General features: G+C 54.2%; 1 protein-coding gene across 1 annotated transcript in view; it reads right to left on the reverse strand.

Annotated features, from left to right (window-relative positions):
- dchs2 (dachsous cadherin-related 2) overlaps positions 1 to 19,923 on the reverse strand; it is a 191,856-nt gene that overhangs the window by 65,435 nt on the left and 106,498 nt on the right. Inside the window, exons 12-13 of the mRNA XM_038792979.1 lie at positions 9,380 to 9,514; positions 8,846 to 9,055 (exon numbers count right to left, since the gene is read on the reverse strand). Of these exons, the coding sequence (XP_038648907.1) occupies positions 8,846 to 9,055; positions 9,380 to 9,514 (345 nt within the window). The remainder of the gene's footprint in view (positions 1 to 8,845; positions 9,056 to 9,379; positions 9,515 to 19,923) is intronic.

Below are 19,923 nucleotides of genomic sequence, written 5' to 3' on the forward strand. Positions count from 1 at the left end.
TCTCCTCCCCCCCTCTCCCTCCCCCCTCCCCCCTCTCCTCCTCCCCCCCCCCTTCTCCTCCTCCCCCCCCCTCTCCTCCTCCCCCCCCCCCTCTCCTCCTCTCCCCCCCCCCCCTCTCCTCCTCCCCCCCCCTTCCTTCCTCTGTTAGTGGGGGGGGGGGGGTGCGGCGTTAGTGGGGGTGCGGCGTTGGAGGGGGGTGCGGCGTTGGAGGGGGATAGGGGTGGTGAAGGGGGTAGGAGTGGTGAAGGGAGGGGGTTGGGGTAGGGGCAGCTGCGTGCAGAGGGGGGGCGACGGTGCGTTGGCCCCGGGCATCCGTCGCCCCCCTCCTCTGCACCCCGCTGCCCCTACCCCAACCCCCTCCCCTCACCACCCCTACCCCCTTCACCACCCCTACCCCACTCCAACGCCGCACCCCCCCCCCACTAACGCCGCCCCCCCCCCCCCCACTAACGGAGGAAGGAAGGGGGGGGATGGAGGAAGGAAGGGGGGGAGGAGGAGAGAGGGGGGGTGTGGGTACCGGCCTTCAGAGGGAGGGGGACGGGGTGTGGGTTGCGGCGTTGAGGGTGGGGGGGACGCGGCGTTGAGGGTGGGGGGGACCCGGCGTTGAGGGGGGGGGGGGACCCGGCGTTGAGGTGGGGGGGGGGACCCGGCGTTGAGGTGGGGGGGGACCCGGCGTTGAGGTGGGGGGGGGACCCGGCGTTGAGGGGGGGGGGACCCGGCGTTGAGGGGGGGGGGGGACCCGGCGTTGAGGGGGGGGGGACCCGGCGTTGAGGGGGGGGGGGGTTGCGGCGTTGCGAGAGATGGGGGGGCGGCGTTGGAGGGGGGTAGGGGTGGTGGGGAGGGGGGTAGGGGCGTTGGAGGGAGGTAGGGGTGGTGAGGGGGGGGGTGGTTAGGGTAGGGGGCAGCGGCGTACAGAGGGGGGGGGGCGACGGATGCCCGGGGCCAACGCACCGTCGCCCCCCCCCTCTGCCCGCCGCTGCCCCCAAACCCCCCCGATGCCGCAACCCACCCCCCCGATGGCCGCAACCCACCCCCCCGATGGCCGCAACCCACTCCCCCGATGGCCGCTACCCACTCCCCCGATGCCGCAACCCACCCCCCCGATGGCCGCAACCCACCCCCCCGATGCTGCAACCACTCCCCCGATGGCCGCTACCCACTCCCCCGATGGCCGCTACCCACTCCCCCGATGGCCGCAACCCACTCCCCCGATGGCCGCAACCCACTCCCCCGATGGCCGCAACCCACTCCCCCGATGGCCGCTACCCACTCCCCCGATGCTGCAACCCACTCCCCCGATGGCCGCTACCCACTCCCCCGATGCTGCAACCCACTCCCCCGATGGCCGCAACCCCCCATCCCCCCCCCCCCCCCCCCCCCCCCCAATGCCTCAACCCACCCCCGACACTGAACGGCGTCAACCATCATCAATGGTTGACGCCGTTTTAAATCAACTCTGATTTGCGCCGACGTGACCCGTGGCCACGTCGGCGGGACTTCGGCCCATCCGGGCCGGAGATTTCAGGTCAGTGCAAATAAAATGAAATCCCGCCGGCGCCAGCTGTTTTCACAGGCCGCCGACGGGATTTGCACAACGCCGGTTTTTTTCCGGCGGGAGAATTACGAAACCTGCGGGAGCGGAAATGACGCCGCTTCCCGCCAATTCTCCGACCCTGCGTGGGGTCGGAGAATCCCGCCCCAGATGTTTGGCTAACCGGTCTGTAATTCCCTGATTTCCCCTTTTCAGCCTTCTTTTTTTTTTAGAAAATATTTTATTGAGACATTTATAATGTTAACATTTTAAACAAAGAGATCCAACACATACAAAAAGCCACAATAACATATTCAACCCCACCCCCCAGCATAGACCCTAACTACCCTTACGTTAGATTCCCTACACTTATTTGTCACTTCCATGCCTCCCCTTTGTCCCCCCCATCCTTGCTGACAATCAATTTTCCTGGAAGAAGTCGATGAACGGCTTTCATCTCCGAGCGAACCCCTGTAGTGAACCCATTAAGGCAAACTTAATTTTCTCTAGCCTAAGAAACCCTGCCATGTCACTGACCCAAACACCTGACTTTGGAGGCTCCAAGTCCCTCCATCCCAACAAAATCCGTCTCCGGACCGCCAGGACGGCGAAGGGCAAAACGTCTGCCTCTCTCCCCCCACCGGGCTCCCGGATCTTCCGACACTCCAAATATTGCCACCTCTGGACTTGGAGTCACCCTCTCTTCCAGGACCTCTGAAAATCCCTACCAAAATCCCCTCAGCCTCGGACACACCCAAAACATATGCACAGGGTTCGCAGGACTTCCTCCACACTGCCCACACCTGTCCTCCACCTCCTCTAAAAACCTACTCATCCGGACCACAGTCATATAAGCCCTGTGGACCACCTTGAACTGGATCAGGCTAAGCCTGGCACACGATGAGGATGCATTGACTCTCCTCAGGACCTCCTCCCGTAACCCGACTTCCAACTCCCCTCCCAACTGTTCCTCCCACTTCCTCTCCCCTATTGGAACTCCTTCCCACTCCATCAGTTCCTTATATATTTCCGAGACCCTCCCCTCCCCGAACCCTGTTTTTGACATCACCTTATCCTGTTGTCCCCTGAGGAAAGCCTGGAACCTGCCTCCGGACTTGTAAGTACCGGAACCTATTCCCCCTGCTAACTCAAACTCCTCCTCCAGCTCCCCCAAGCTCGGGAAACCCTCCTCAATGAAGGGATCTCCAAATCTCTCAATCCCTGCCCGCTGCCACGTCCTGAACAACCCTGCCCAGGGCGAACCGGTGATTGTCACAGATCAGTGATCACACCGCGCCCTCTCCAGCCCCATGTGCTGCCTCCATTGCCCCCACACTTACACTGGGCTTGTGGAGTACAGAGCCGGCAAGAACAGCCGGGGTGCCGTTAACAAAGCCTTCAGGCTCGTGTCCTTGCAAGATGTCGCTCCAACACCGACCCCTCCCCCACTACCCATTTCCTAACTATCGATATATTAGCCGCCCAGTAATAATTAATAAAGTTCGGAAGGGACAAGCCCCCTCCCCGTGCCCCGGCTCAGGTAGGACCTTCTTCACCCGCGGGACTTTCTCGGCCCATATAAAACCCAAGATCGCCGCATTCATCTTCCGAAAAAATGCCTTAGGGATAAAAATTGGAAGACACTGAAACACGAACAGCAGTCTCGGAAGGACTGTCATTTTCACCGTCTGTACCCTCCCTGCTAATGACAGCGGGAACACGTCCCACCATCGGAAGTCCCCTTTTATCCCTTACCAGCCTCCCCGAACAGGCGCCGGAATGTGGCGACTCGGGGCTTTTCACAGTAACTTCATTTGAAGCCTACTTGTGACAATAAGCGATTTTCATTTCATTTTTCATTTCATTTGCTCTATCAACCTGATAGACCAAATTTAATTTGTGAAGCTGATCCCAGTTTCTTGCCACTTGAATACCCAGGTACCTAAAACTCCCTCCCACCACCTTGAACGACATCTCCCTCAGTCTGCTCTCCGGCCCCTTGCCTGGATCGCAAAAACCTCACTCTTGCCCATATTCAGCTTGTAACCTGAGAACCGGCCAAATTCCTCCTGTATTCCCATAATTCCTACAATCCTCCCAACGGGTCCGTTATGTAAAGCAGCAGATCATCCGCATAGAGCGAGACCCTATGTTCCACCCCCCCCCCCCCCCCCCCCCCCCCCCCCCCCCACCACCCCCCCGCCCCAAACAACTATCCCTCACCAAATGTTCGATGCTCGCAGCGCCATTGCCATTGCCAAAGGCTCTATGGCCGGGCAAACATTAGTGAGGAGAGTAGACACCCCATCTCGTACCCTGACACAGACTAAAATATTCTGATCAAACCTGGTTTGTCCTTACATTTGCCACCGGTGCCTGATATAGCAACCGGACCCAATCCACAAATCCCTGCCCAAACCCAAACCTTTCCAGGACCTCCCACAGATATTTCCACTCCACCCGATCAAAGGTCTTTTCTGCATCCATGGCCACCACCACCTCGACTTCGAGCCCCTCCGTAGCATCATTGTTACGTTAGGGAGCCACCTAATGTTGGACATCAGGTGCCGTCCCTTAACAAATCCCGTCTGGTCCTCCCCTCTTACCCCCGGAACACAATCCTCCATACGTGTGACCAAGATCTTTGCCAGCACTTTTGCATCCACATTTATCAGGGAGATTGGCCTATACAACCCACAGCTCTCTGGATCCCTATCCCGTTTCAAAAGAAGGGAAATCGTGCCTGCGATAACGTTGGGGGGAGCACTCCAAGCTCCTTTGACTCGTTAACAGTCTTTACCAGAAGCGCCCCAACAGCCCGGAAAACCTTTAATTGAACTTAATGCCGAGGGGGGGGACGGGGCCGAGGGGGGGGCGGGGCCGAGGCGGGGGGGGGGGGGCGAGGCGGGGCCGGGCCGAGGGGGGAGGCGGACGGAGGGGGGGCGGACGGAGGGGGGGCCGCCCTGGGGGAGGGCGGCCACCGCGCATGCGCTGGTTGGCACCGGCCCAACTGCGCATGCGCGGGACCCGAGTCTCTGGCGCCCCCAAGCACATGGCGCCCCGGGCGACTGCCCGAGTTGCTGGTACCTTGGGCCGGCCCTGGCTGTCCCAACACCTTACCTGTGGACAGGAGCCCAAATTCTAGGTGCAGTCTCTGACGCTCTAAGATTCCGCGTACCTCCTGTCTACCTGTAAACTTTCGCCTACCAGTCTGTCCAACTCCGCTCACTCAGCCTTCTCCTTATGGGCCCGAATTGAGATGAGTTCCCCTCTGATAACCGCCTTCAGTGTCTCCCAAGCCACCCCTGCTGAAACCTCACATGTGTGAGTACCTTTAAGAAATGGGTATTTATCAGCGATGTCAGAGTGTGGGTGGAGCTGGGCTGTCTGTCAGCTTTTTCCTTTCGCATTAGGCTGATGGCTGCAGGTTGTGTTTTAGTTTTATTTTCAGTGTTGGAGGTGAAACCAGACAGAGCAAGTGTATTGTTGATCTCTCTGCCATGAAAAGACTATCTCTTGATCATTTGGTAAATTCAGAATTATAAATATTTTCAGTAGTGAATGTAAACCTGATGTGGTTCTGTTAAAAGGTGTTTCTTCTGTCTTGTGGATGTTATTTGGGAAGTTATTAAGGATTACTTAGTGTTGTATTCTTTGAGGGTTGTATTTGAATTAATGGTTGCTAAGATGTTCACTGTATGTTTTAAAAAGTTTAACTTGAGTTCATAGAATAAACATTGTTTTGCTTTAAAAATTACTTTTCTATTTCTGCTGTACCACAACTGTAGAGTGGGCTGTGTGCTCCCCATACCACAATCTATTAAAAGTTGTGGGTCAGGTGAACTCCATGCTACACTTTGGGGTTCTCGAAACCCTGGCCCATAACAGTATAATTGATCCCTATATATCCCCGAGTAGCCTCTCCCACGCGGTCACACGCCTCCTCCTCCGCTAGCAGCCCCACATCCAACCTCCATTGCGACGCTGAGCCTTTCCTTTGCTAACTTGCAAGTCCATCCAGTGAGGGGCGTGGTCTGACACCACTATTGCTGAATATTCAGCATCTACCACCTCAGCCAGCAGCGTCTTATCTATAACAAAAAGGTCTATCCGGGAATACGCCTTATGCACATAGGAGTAGAACAAGTATTCCTTACTCCTCGGCCTCACAAATTTCTACGGATCGACCCCCCCCCTTAACATGTGCTCCATGAACCCCTGGAGCTCCTTAGCCATAGCTGATACCTTCCCAGACCTTGAACTCGACCGGTCCAGTCTTGGATCCAGGACCGTCTGGAAATCTCCCCCAATAATCAGTCGATGTGAATCTAGGTCCGGCATCTTCCCCAGTACCCATCCCACAAACTCAATGTCACCCCAGTTCGGGGCATATAAATTTACCAATACCACGGCCATTCCCTCCAGCTTCCCACTAACCATAACATATCTACCTAACCCCCCGGGTCCGCTACTATATTCGCCACCTCGAATGCCACCCGCTTATTAACCAAGATTGCCACCCCCCTCGTTTTAAAGTCTAACCCCGAATGGAACACCATCCCTTCCTTAACCTAATCTGACCCCCATCTTCAGATATGTCTACTGCAACATGGCCACGTCCGCCTTCAATTGCCTCAAGTGCGCAAACACATGGGCTCTTTCGACTGGCCCATTCAGTCCTCGAGCGTTCCACGTGACCAGCCTGGTCTGGGGGCACCCCCCCACCCCCCTCCTGAAGCAAAGTAATTGTTCAACATGTCTTCCATTTCCCCATTATTAATGACAATATCTCCATTTTCAGCTTTTGACAATTATTCTTGTCCCTTTATATAACTATAACATTTCTTCTTATTAATTTTGATGTCCCATGCAAGTTTCCTTTCATCACCTTTTTAGCTCTTTTCAGCTGCTGTTTGAGCCTTTGCCGGTCTTTGTATCTGTCCCATTCGTCTGTGCTATGTTTTGCATTTTCGTAAGTCCTTTCTTTTAGTTTTATGCTGTCCCTAATCTCTTTAGTTGTCAAAGGTTGCTTTTTTTTTGTGAAGTGTGGCTTTTTCCTCAGGGGTATGTACTCACTCTGTGGGCGGAATTCTCCGACCCTCTGCAGGGTTGGAGAATCGCCCGGGGCCGGCGTAAATCCCGCCCCCACCGTGGCCGGAATTCTCCGCCACCCGGGAATTGGCAGGAGCGGGAATCATGCCCCGCCGGTCGACGGGCCCCCCCGTGCCAATCGGTGTGCCCCCACTGCGATTCTCCGGCCCACAATGGGCCAAAGTCCTGCCGCTGACAGGCCTCTCCCACCGATGTGGTTTCAACCACTCTGGTGGCGGCGGGATTGGAGGCACAATCGGGCCCCCGGGGTCCTGGGGGGCGCGGGGCGATTGGACCCCGGGGGGGGGGTGCCCCCACGGTGGCCTGGCCTGCAATCGGGGCCCACCAATCGGCAGGCGGGCCTGTGCCGTGGCGGCACTCTTTTTCTTCCGCTGCCGCCGCCACGGCCTCCACCACGGCGAAGACGGGAGACCCCCCTACCGCGCATGCACCGGTGGTGACGTCAGCAGCCGCTGACGTACCGGCGCATGCGTGGACCGGCGAAGGCCTTTCGGCCAGCCCCGATGCCAGCCGGCGGGCGCCAAAGGCTGTTGGCGCCTGTTTTGGCGCCAGTCGGCGTGGCGGAAACCACTCTGGCGCAGGCCTAGCCCCTAAAGGTGCGGAGAATTCCGCACCTTTGGGGAGGCCCGACGCCGGAGTGGTTGGTGCCACTCCGCTACGCCAGGACCCCACGCCTCGCCGGGTAGGGAAAATCCCGGCCTGTATTTTGTTAAATGTTTCTTTAAATATTTTCCACTGTTGTTCAGTCGTTTAACCTATTAACAGATCCTCCCAGTTTGCCGTGGACAGTCTCGGTCTCATCCCGTTAAAAGTCAACCTTATCCAAGTTTAAAATGCTAGTAGCTGATTCGAGCTATTCACTTTCAAATGCTACATTGAATTTGATCATGTTGCGATCACTATTTGATAAATGTTCAGGTACAATTAGGCTATTAATTAAATTTGGCTCTTTACTCATAACTAAATCTAATCCCATGCTCAACCCTCAGCCTTGCCTCCTCCTCCCCCATAAACTACATGCAGTGTTCTAGTCAGCCAACAATTCTGTGTGACAAAGACTGTGGGACACCTGTTTAGTGTCTACAGCTCAGTGACCTGACTGAAATGGGACCTTAGCCTCAAATGTGCAGAAAGTTAAAATCGACCTCCGCAATACAAGATAATATTAGACAATATTTGGAAATAAATGCACATGTTAATGAAGGCCAAAGCATTTTATTTTGTATTTGACAAATCTAGCGTTTTACCGCAGTGAATATTTGAGGCAGACTATTGCATCTTCCAAAGAAACATGGAAAATTATTTGAAGCAGCGCAAGATGTAAAACTATAGAGACAAAACATGATAGTTGAATCAGATTTGGATTGCTCTATTACAGAGTCAATATAGGCATGGTTCTCTGCTGTTAACTTCTATATGCTGTAACGTCTGACCGAGTGGCAATTGAGTCAGATTAGCACTCTGTTTGAAAGTTCTTAACTGGAAATCCAGGTGATCCAATCTTGTCTGACCTCCCAACTTAGGCTTGGCATGATCTGGGTCTCCAGGCCTCGTGTCAAAGAGCTGTAGAATGGAAGGCAAGTAAACCCCATCCCCTTTTTTACAGCACTGAGGTCAGGGTGGGGGTCAGGTTGAGTTGGGCCTTGGAGGGTCATGTAGGCCTTGGGTGGGGGGAGCAATGAAAGTCAAGAGTTAGGCCTTGGGAGTGGGTGTCTTGAGGAGAGGTGAGGATGGGGAAAGCCAGAGGGTGTTCCATGGGGAAGAAATCCCATTTTGGGGCAGAAATGGAGAGTCGGGGAAGAGGGAGAGAAACAGTCATGTACAAAGGTCAGCATGGGTCTGTATAATAGATACCAAGAAGTTAAAGTTAGGTTTTAATCCTTTTAACATTTTCTGGGTAACAATTAATAAAATATTGTCAGAACCGCTCGAATTTTGCAATCTCAACCGCATTTTCAGATGGTTCCCAGTGTAGGGCAACTGCCCAAGGGACGCCTGCACTTCCCAGGCAATTGCTGCGCAAACCTTACCTGGAAAGTCCGGGGGTGATCCCCACCACATCCTTTGGGCACCTCCCAGTTTCACCGCCCTGCCTGCAGCTTGAAGGTTACAGATATATATTTTTATCTGCTCTACAATTAATGAATCACGGCATGATTCCCTTATGCACTTGTAATAAAAAAAATAAAAGTCTTAACTTACCAATAATTTTATATCTAACAAGTCCATTGTCCCCTGCGTCGATGTCGAAAGCCACAACAGTATAAATAAACCCTGGTTCCATATTCTTGTAAATATGCAGCTCATGTAAAGGAGGCATGAATTCAGGTTCATGGTCATTTTCATCCAGTATAGTCATCATGACTGTAGTTGTGTCAGATAGAGAAGGGGTCCCACTGTCTCGGACCAAAACTACGATGCAACATGCATTGCATAGTTATTCGAGATAATATTATTGCTTCTTTAGCTGAAGAACAGTATGCTTATAGTAATAGAATTAATTTATATTCCAATGCCACTAATATTATAATGCAACATTACAAATAAGATAAATATATTAAAACAAATTTAGTGTGGCTTCAAATTAGCTAATTCCCGTTCTGTGAAAAACATTCTGTTCTGCTTTTAAGTTCAGCTTAAGAACTAACCTTTTAGCAGGGAGTAATTCTACATATATTCCATAATTTACTCAAAAGAGTGAATAAGTCTAATTAAAAAGCACCATATAGAGCTTACCTTTAATGCCAAAATATTCTTGCCTTTCTCTATCCAGTACCTGTGTTGTAGTGATGATGCCAGTTTGGGGGTTTATTTTGAATGCATCATATCCGGCTCCTGGTAAAATCTCATAAATGAGTGCAGAATTTAGATCTGGGAATAAAAATAAACAGTTAAGATGAATATTAAAAATGAATGGATTTTTAAACTCAAAATTATAAAGTAATCAATATAAAATTTAATTGACTTGAAGTTTCCCCTACAATGCCATGGCAGGCATCTTCAAAATAGATTGTTTGAGCAAAGTGCAGATGCTTGTGTGTGTTTTCACCTCACTGCTGCCTGATCCCATTTCCTAGATAGCTTTCCTAATATGCAACATTGACACCAAGTGGTCGGGTTAGAAATGTAAAGATGGTATAGTTGCATAGTATGGGCACGGATGTAGGGCACTTGTAGATAGCAACCACCTATGTAAATAAAATAAATCTCACTTATAGCAACTTATGGCTCCCTGCTCTCATAAGACTTCTTCATGTTGTGCTGCTGAGCCAACTGCATCTGTGTTCCACTGAAAGGCTGTGTGCTCACTCCAGATCCCCCTCCATCTGCTCTCTGCAAGGCTGCCAGCTCATTGATTGGTGTGCCATCAGAAACAGAGCCACAGTTCTGTCAGTTTCTCCCTGCTAATGAGGGTGTTTGCCACAATTTTCAGGGCCAACACTCAACTCAGACCTTGTGAAACTTTGGTCTGAAGCCTTAGACCCTTATGAAAAAATTGCACCTGCCTTCGAAGTTACTGAATCTCAGGGGCACAACTACCCAAGGAGGAGCCTAGATCAGGAGAGATAAAACTGTCCACGATACATCACCTTGAAAGACCCTGGTCACTTGAGAGTAAGCATTGCCAGCAATCAAGAGGAAGGGACAGAAGCGTGATGGGACATTATCACTGGCCCCAATCTTCACATCCATGAAACAGGGACGTCCTGAGCTCTCTTGCGCCTTCTGGCCGTCGCCACTGCCTGATGGCATTGCTCTGCTCCTCCCAGGACATCCTCTGTCCTCCACCTCAATGTTTTCTTCATCAGAGATGGTATGCCGCTCCTCCATTTCCTCCTCAGGCACCTGCTCATCCCGTTGAAGCACCAAGTTGTGCATTGCGCACCAGACAACCACGATGCGCAACAACCTCTGCAGATAATAATGCAGGACTCCACCAGACCGGTCCAAGTGCCTGGGGTGTCTGGTGGAGATTTATGTAATGGGGATCTCCGGTCGGTGTCACCCTCGTAGTGCGTGTGGGGAGGTGGTGGAATTGCATCACCATGGGGAGGGGGCACAGCCGCCCGACCTCGCCATTGGGTTGCCTGCTCTAAATGGCAGCTCAATCCCAGCACAGGGGACTGGAGCTTCATGCAGGCTTTGAGAATTCGTAGTCCAGCCCATTAATAGGGTCAATTCGATCTATTTGTATCCTCCCGCTGGCAGGGGCATGAACTTCGTTACCACCACCAGCATCAGAAAGAGATTGCCGTCCATTCTTTGAACAATGCTGGATTCTCCGCTGCATTAGGGAACTCAGCTCCCAACACAGGAGAATCCAGCCCTTTGTCTCTGCTGCACTCTGTGGCTTCTGCACTCGCATCATCAGCCAGGTCCTCAGGGCATACCCCTTGTCCCCAAGGACTCAACCGTGCAGCCACTGTGCTCCCTAAAAACCATATGGTATCTGAGATAGACACTTGTAGACACTGGGCCGTAGAAGGCGCCTTAGGGTGGCCGCTCTCCGGAGTCCCTCCCATGGCACTGGAACAGAACCCCCCCCACAATCATACACACTGCCACAAGCTGCTCTGTTCAACTATTTCCCCACTCTCCTACCCTCCCATCATCTATAAGCAACATGATCATTGCTGTTACTGTCTGAGAATGTGACAGTTTCCAAGTTGGTAGGCTGGAACTAGTACAGGCACAAGGATCAGTGCTGCAGGCCTCAGTTATTTACAATCTATATTAATGACTCAGACAAAGAGACCAAGAATAATGTCTTCAAATTTACTGATAATACAAAGCTAGTAGCTGCAAGACAGATTCAAAGAGGCTGCAAAGAGATGTAGATAGGTTAAATGAGTGGGCAACAGGGTGGCAGATGGAATTAGTGAGAAGGTGTGAGGCCATTCACTTTGGTATTAAGAATAGAAAAACAGAATGTTTTAAAAAGCTATGAGACTTTTAAACATTGATATTCATTCAGAGAGACTTGGTTATACCCATAAAAGGAACACAGAAAGCTAGCATGCAGGTAGAGGAAGCAATTAGGCAGGCAAATAACATGTTAGCCTTCATTGTAAGGGGCTTGAAGTACTAGAATAAGGAAATCTTGCTGTATTTGTCACAGCTTTGGTGAGACCACATCTGGAGTACTGTTTGCAGTTCTGTGTCCATGTCTAAAGAAGAATATATTTGCCTTGGAGGCGATGCAGTGAAGATTCACTCGGCTTGTTCCTAGGATGACAGGGTTGTTCTTTGATGGATGCTGAGTAAATTGGGCCTATACTGTCTGGAGTTTAGAAGAATGAGATATGATTTCATTGAAACATACAAGATTCTGAAGGGGTTTTACATGGTAAACATGGAGAGATTGTTCCCCCTGCCTGGGGAGTGTAGAAAACAGGAGCACAACATCAGGATGAGGGATCAATCATTTAGGATTGAGATGAGAAAAAATTTCTTCATCTATAGGATTGTAAATCTTTGGAATTCTCTACCCCAGAGCATTGTGTCTGTACTGTTATTGAGTATATTTGATTTGATTTGTAACATGTACCGAGGTACAGTGAAAAGTATTGTTTCCTCATACAGTCCAGGTAGATCGTTCCATACAGGAAAAACATAGGATATACGATAGATTAGGCATCAGTTGAAGCACACAGAGTATAGTGATACTCAGTAGAGAAGATGCGTGGAGAGATCAGTTCAGTCCATAAGAGGGTCACTCAGGAGTCTCGTAATAGCGGGAAAGAAGCTGTTTTTGAACCAGTTAGTGCATGTTCTCAGACTTTTGTATCTCTTGCCCGATGGAAGAGGTTGGAATGAGATAGTAAACCGGGTGAGAGGGTCTTTCATTATGCTGCACGCTTTCTAAGGCAGTGGGAGGTGTAGACCGAGTCAATGGATGGGAGGCCGGTTTGCATGATGGACTGTGCTGTGTTCACGATTCTCTATAGTTTCTTATGAAGTATAGACATTGTTGTGCTTTCTTGGTCGGAGCGTCAATGTCGGTGGACCAGGGCAGATTGTTGGTGATGAGCACATCTAGAAATTTGAAGCTGTCAATCATCTCCACCTCGGCACCATTGATGCAGACAGGAGTGTGTACTTTGGTTCCTGAAGTCAATGACCAGGGACGGGATTCTCTGACCCCCCGGGTCGGAGAATCGCCGGGGGTGGGCGTGAATCCCGTCCCCGCCGTCCTCCGAATTCTCCGACACCCCCAAAAGCCGGCGAGGCATAAATCGCGCCGCCCGCCTCGGAGAATGACGGGGACCGGCTCGACGCTATGGACCCCGGGGCTGCTCGAATTCTCCAGGCTGGATGGGCCGAAGTCCTGCCGACGTGACCACGGGTCACGGCGGTGTAAATGAAACCACCTTATATAACGGCGTCAACCAGTGCTGATGGTTGACGCCGGACAATGTGGAGGTAGGTCACGGCGAGGGATAGCCACAGGAGAAGTGATAGCATGGCCGCAGTCTGTGTCGGGGAGGGGGGGGGGGGGGGTTTGAGGGGGGATGAGGGGGGAGAGGACAAGTGCTGGGGAGGGGGGACAGGACAAATACCGGGAAGGGGGGAGAGGACGAGTGCCGTTGAGGGGGAAGAGGGCAAGTGTCGGGGAGGGGGGGGCGAGGGCGAGTGCCGGGGAGGGGGGAGAGGGTGAGTGCCGGGGAGGGGAGAGAGGATGAGGGAGGTCGTCCGCCTGGCCAGGTGCCAACCTCCAACAGTCGTGCCCGTGCAGCCCATGGCACCTGGCTGTGTGGGGGGGGGGGGGGGGTATGGGCAATGATGACATGTCGTTGTTCCCACCCCCACACCCTGCTTGCCATTATGTTTGCTGATCAGCCAACAATGTTGGCCGCCGTGGCGGCAGCCGCCCGTCTACATGTTGCCCTGGGGGAGGAGGAGGAGGAGCGTGCCATGGAGGTGGCGCAGGCTGCCATAGAGGAGCATGCCGCAGAAGGGCAGGTAGCAGCTGACCACATTGGTGGGCCGCCCGCCCGACAGGACGAGGAGGAGGAGGAGGTGGTTGCACCATGGCGACGGAGATGCCCGAGGAGGCCCCGCTCATCGTACAAGGACCTCACGGACCGGGCATGCAGGAGGAGACTCCGGATGAGCCGGGGAACCATGGCATCCATCTGCCACCTGATGGCACACCTGGCACCACGTGGCACTGGGGGAGGACACCCTCTCCCCATGTCCGTCAAGGTTATGGTGGCCCTGAACGTTTATGCCACGGGGACATTCCAGGCGCCGAGTGGGGACCTGTCCGGCATCTCGCAGGCACCGGTGCACCGATGCATCCGTGCAGTGACAGATGCCCTATATACCATTGCAGACCGCTACATCCAGTTCCCTATGGACCAGCCAGGATGCCGGGCAGCGGGCTTCGCTGCCGTGGCCGGGTTTCCCATGGTCCAGGGCACGATCGATGGGATGCACGTTGCCTTGCGGCCACCTGCAGATAACAGGGCCTTGTTCACCAATAGGAGGGGGACCTATTCCATGAACATTCAGGTGGTCTGCCACCACCGCATGATGATCCTGAACGTCTGCGCCTGGTACCCGGGAAGTGTACATGACTCATACGTATTAGCGCAGTCTTACATCCCCGGCATGTTCGACGGACGCCAACCCCGGCTGAGGGGCTGGTTTTTGGGCGACAGGGGTTACCCGTTGCGGTCGTGGCTGATGACGCCCATACGGAGGCCACAGATGCGGAGAACAGCTACAATGATGCCCATGCAGCGACCAGGGGTGTGATAGAGAGATGCTTTGACTGCTAAAAATGCATTTCAGGTGCCTGGACCGCTCTGGAGGGGCCCTCCAGTACCTGCCAGATAGTGTCGGCCGCATCGTTGTGGTCTGCTGCGTCCTGCACAACATAGCCCAGCAGAGGGGCGATGTGCCGCAGGCAGAGGAGGGGGGAGTCGAGGAGCAGCAGGACGAGGCGCAGTCCTCACCAGATCAGGAGGATGGGGGCAATGGTCAGGACAGACGGGTTGGACATGGGCAGGAGGCTGCCCACCGTTACCGGCTGGGCCACCGGGCACGGGACAGGCTGATAGCCGCCTGGTTCACTAACTAGGGGGGCGTGAGAATCGCTGAGTATGGGCACAGACGGCACCACGGAACCAGCCGACCACCCTCACCCCCCGCAACCCACCCACCACTACCCACCCCACCCCACATGCATGCACACCACCCCTCCATTGCACATCCATCTGCGGCACAACGGGCTGGGCTCACACGGTCGCCGGTGGAAGCGTGTCTATTGCAGGCCATGGAGGATGATGACGATAGGCCCTGCGATGAGCTCCTGGCTCTACATCATTGGACAATGTCTGACCCATGGCCACGGTACAACCCTCCACCCGGACCATCCCTGCATGCGGCCGTGACACTGCAGCGCACGGTCCCGTCCTCTGCCTGGGGGGATGGAGAGGGCGATCCAGGAGGGAGGGCACACTCACCTGGGGCCGACGTAATACCACCCCTCACACACACACTGGCACTCACCTCCCCATGTCTGACACTGTCGCACCCATTGCCTCCACTGCGGACACCACCCGTGCGGTTTCGGCCTGGGTGGCACGCATGACCGGCACCACTCCCAGCTCCTGGACACGGGTGGACTCCTCCACCTGTGTCTGCAGCCGCCACAAACTGGCCATCACCCCCTTCGATCGTCCCTGGTTCAGTGACTGCATCGGGTCTATGGGTAGGTGTGGTAACTCCAGGACCCATCTGGGTGGCAGATGTTTGCTTGGGCCAGGATGCCCTCCGACCTCCCGGCCCCACTGTTGCTCCTACCTCCACCTGCTGTACCGGTACGGCTCTGTTGTTCGCACCAGTGAGTGTACCAGAAGCCTCATCACTAAAGTGCCCAACCGAGGTGAGTGTCTCTGCGATGGTGGAGGCTGTTGGGAGATAGCAGTGGCGTTGTGTCGTGAGCATCGTCTGACCCAGAATCCATGGTCCCCTGGGGTGGCAGTTTGTGTCCACCCGTCCGCTGTGTGTCACTGTCCTGTCTTTCGGTGTCATGAGTGTCGGTGTCCCGGTCAGGGGAACCTGGGTAGCGCTGTCCTGGGTTGTGGTGTCCTGGGTAGGGCTGTCCTGGGTTGTGGTGTCCTGGGTAGGGCTGTCCTGGGTTGTGGTGTTCTGGGTTGTGGTGTCTGGGTAGTGGTGTCTTGGGCAGGGGAGTCCTAGGTAGTGGTGTCCTGGGTAGGGCTGTCCTGAGTATGGCTATCCTGGGTTGTGGTGTCCTGGCACGGCTGCGACGAGGGCCTGTGGCTGCCCCCCTCGTCGCTGGGTGTCACACGCCTGCGTCGCCGCACTCGCACAAGACGGGGCCGTCGTCTCCGTGCTGCTCCGGGTCTGTCCCAGTCTCGTGGCCGCCCTGGGGCGTCGCATGCCGGAGGGACTGTGCCTGTCCCAGTCTCATGGCCGCACTGGGGCATCGCATGCCGGAGGGACCGGGCCTGTCCCAGTCTCTTGGCCGCCCTGGGGCGTCCTGCGGGCGGTCGGCATTCGCGGGGAAGGGTGCCTTGCCGTTTGGTCCTTCAATACACAATACAGCACATATGGTTAGACACGCAGGTGGTGATCGGGGGAAATGGGGTAGGGGGGATATGGGGGAGGGGGGATATGGGGGATATGGAGATGGGGGGATATGGGGGAGGGGGGATATGGAGGGAATGGGGACGGACCGTGGGAGGGTATCACTTGGTGGTGAGCCCTTGACCTCTGCATCGGCAACCTCCCGGTCCTTTGGTCCGCCTGCCAGTTCCAGGGCCCCCTCCTCATGAACGGTGAGTGGTCTCTCATCAGCTGCGCCCCCTCCGGTCCTCTCACGCTCCCTGTTGTGTGCGCGCTTCTCCTGTGGCGGGGGCAGGGCGAGTGGGTGGTAGGGATAAAGGGCAACAGTGCTGGGCAGGGATATACATGCAGGCCAGCGGTTGTGCATATATTGCCATAGGTACGCAGCATATTAGGGTTAGGATTGGTTGCACCTGGGGATGTGCCGCACATTGGGGGGGGTTACTCACCCTGGCTGCCCTGACGAGGTCATTCACCTTCTTGTGGCATTGTGCGCCTGTACTTGGTGTTACAGCCACGGCGCTGACAAGACAACCTCTGCCACCTCCCTCCACAGGCGCCGACTGAGGCGTGGGGAAACCCTGCAGCCGCGTCCGGGGTACAGGGCCTCCCTCCTCTGCTCTACTGCGTCCAGGAGCGCCTCGATGTCACGCTCCTGGAACCTTGGGGCTACACGGCGGGTGGCCATCCTGTCGAATCTCCGGGGGGGGGGGGGGGGGGGGGGGGTCTTTTGAGCTGTGACGCCACCTGGCGTCAATGACGGCGCGCGTCCACGGCGTGTGGTGCCATCGTGAATGGCGTCACGCCGCTACTAGCCCATTCCGGGCCGGAGAATTTGCGCCATTTGGGGGGGCCCGACGCCAGAGTGATCTGCACCATTTTTGGCGCAGGGTCCCAGCCATCGCGCCAATTATTGGAGAATCCCACCACAGCTCCTTCGTTTTGCTGACATTGAGGGAGAGATGTTTGTTGTTACACCACGCCACTAGGTTCTCTATCTCCCTCTTGTGCTCTGGCTAATCATTGTTTTATATTTGACCCACTACGGTCATGTCATCAGCAAATTGGTAGATGGAGCTCGAGTCAAATTTTGCCACGCAGTCGTGTGTGTATACAGAGTAGAATATGGGCTAAGTACGCAGCCTTATGGGGCTGCAATATATATATCTTGAGGATATCTTGTATATCTTGAGGATTATCGTGTTTTTTATCCTTACTGATTGTGGTCTATGGGTCAGGAAGTTGAGGATCCAGTTGCAGAGGAAGGAGCCATGTTCTAGGTTTGGAGTTTTGAAAAGAGCTTGGCTGGGATTATGGTGTTGAAGGCGGAGTTGTAGTCAATGAATAGTGGCTGACGTAGGAGTCCTTGCTGTTGACATGCTCCAGGGATGTGTGGAGGGCCAGGGAGATAGAGTCTGCTGTGGACTGGTTTTGGCGGTATACGAATTGCAGTGGATCGATGCATTCTGGAAGTATGGAGTTCATGTATCTCATGCCCAACCTCTCGAAGCACTTCATAATGATAAATGTCAAGACCACCGGACGGTAGTCATTGAGGCCCGTTGCCTGGTTCTTCTTTGGCAATTATCATTGGTATGCTTGAAGCAAATGGGAACCTCGGAACAAAGTAGGGAAAGTTTCAAGATGTCCGCGAACCTACCCGCCAGTTGGTCCGCGCAGGGTCTGAGTGCACGACCAGGGACTCCGTCAGCACTCGTTGCTTTACAAGGGTTCACTTTCAAGAAGGCCGATCGGAGGCTGTGACGGTAGGTGTGGATGTGTCCGAGGCTGCTGGGGCAGTTGACAATGGTTTGATGGTTTCCTGTTCAAACTGAGCATTAATATCATCAGGGAGGGGTGTGCTGTTGCCAGAGATTCTACTCAGCTTTGCTTTGTAGCCCGTTATGTTGTTTAAGCCTTGCTGCAACCGATGAGAGCCCATGTCATTAGATGTGACTCTAGCTTAGTCTGGTAATGTCTCTTGGTGTACCTGATGGCTTTGCGGAGGTCCTACCTAGATTTCTTGTATAGGTCAGGGTCACCTGGCTTGAACGCCTTAGATCTGTCCTTCAGTAGGGGGTGAATCTCCCTGTTAAACCATGGTTTCCGCTTGGAGAATGCACGCGCTACCTTCTTTGGCTCACAATACTTAATGACAACGTTGTTTCATTTGGCCGTTGAGTTCTTGAATGTGGACCAGTCCGCTGACTTCAAGCAGTTGCCTAGGAGTTCTTTCCATTGCCTCAGACCAGCACTGCACAACCTCCTTCACCGGATTCTCCCGCTTAAGTTTCTGCTTGTATGCCGGGAGAAGGAACACTGTCTTGTCGTCTGATTTTCCAATGTGCGGTCGGGGATGGATCGGTAAGTGCCCTTAATGTTTGCGTAGCAGTGGTCAAGGATGTTGGGGCCCCTGGTGACACAAGAGATGTGTTGGTGGAATTTTGGCAGTACACTCTTGAGGTTGTCTTGGTTGAAGTCCCCGGCCACAATGAACAAGGCCTCTGGGTATTCTGTTTCATTGTTATTTATCACGGTTCACAATTCATCAAGCGCCTTCTTCACTTCCGCCTGGGATTGGATGTAGACCACCGTAATGGCGCCAGAAGTGAACTCCTGTGAATGGTAGTATGGGCGGTATTTCACAGTCAGGTATTCCAGGTCCGGGGAGCAATATTTCACCAGGGTTGCCACGTCCGAGCACCAGGAGAAGTTGGTGGGGAAGGCAAACCCCTCCACACTTCGTTTTGCCCGATGATACCGTGCAGTCCATCCAGTGTATTGAGAAGCCATCAGGTTGTGTGGCACAGTCCGGTGAGGCAGCAGTGAGCTATGTCGCTGTGAAACAGATCACACAGCAGTCTCTTACTTCCCTCTGAGAGGTAAGTCTAGTGTTAAGTTCGTCCAGCTTCTTTTCGATTGCTTGGATGTTTGCCAGGGTATGCTAGGGAGAGAAGATTTGAAACCGCGTAATTTTGGTCTCACCTGCAGACTGCAGCGTTTCCCTTGCTTCCTTGTTCGGCAGCTGCTTCCGGATGGTCCTAGGATCCAATGGGAGAAGTCTGACCTTGTGGAAGGGAGTGGTTGCATCTGGCGGGGTCCCTGGCGCTGGTTGTGATTTTGGGGTCGCCGGAGAGGGGGGGGGGGAGAGAGGGGGGTATGTTCGCGAACCGGTCTGGCCCCGGGTTCCATGAGGACGGGTCTACCTTTCGGCATATTCGGGTCCTCGGGTGGGGTAGTCGCTGGTTTGGAGGTCTTTAGTCTGGGTTTGGGTTTCTGGCAGGGTTTTCCTGGGTCAAGTTGGGTTGGCTCACATGTTCGGTTCCAGGAATCGGTGGCCACCGATTGAGGGCCTGTCCCCTCTGGAGCACAGTCGCTGTGCTCCCGTCCCAGTCGGACTCCTGGATGCCCCAAACGGGCATCCGCCGCCCGTTTCATGAATGCAGCAGCCAGGTGTGGTTGCTGCCGTGGTGAAACGGGTGTGAAGGGCCGGCCACTCGGCCCATCGGGCTCGGAGAATCGCCATTCGCCGTGAAAACGGCGAGCGCCGATTTTTCCGAGCGGGGGGGGAAGAATCGCGGGGGCGCAGGGGGGGCGTAAAAAATGTCGGGAGGCCCTCCCACGATTCTCCCACGCCACGTGGGGAGCATAGAATTCCGCCCCCTATTCCTTAACAGCTGAAT

The sequence above is a fragment of the Scyliorhinus canicula genome, chromosome 3 (assembly GCF_902713615.1).
Source record: "Scyliorhinus canicula chromosome 3, sScyCan1.1, whole genome shotgun sequence".
NCBI lineage: Eukaryota > Metazoa > Chordata > Chondrichthyes > Carcharhiniformes > Scyliorhinidae > Scyliorhinus > Scyliorhinus canicula.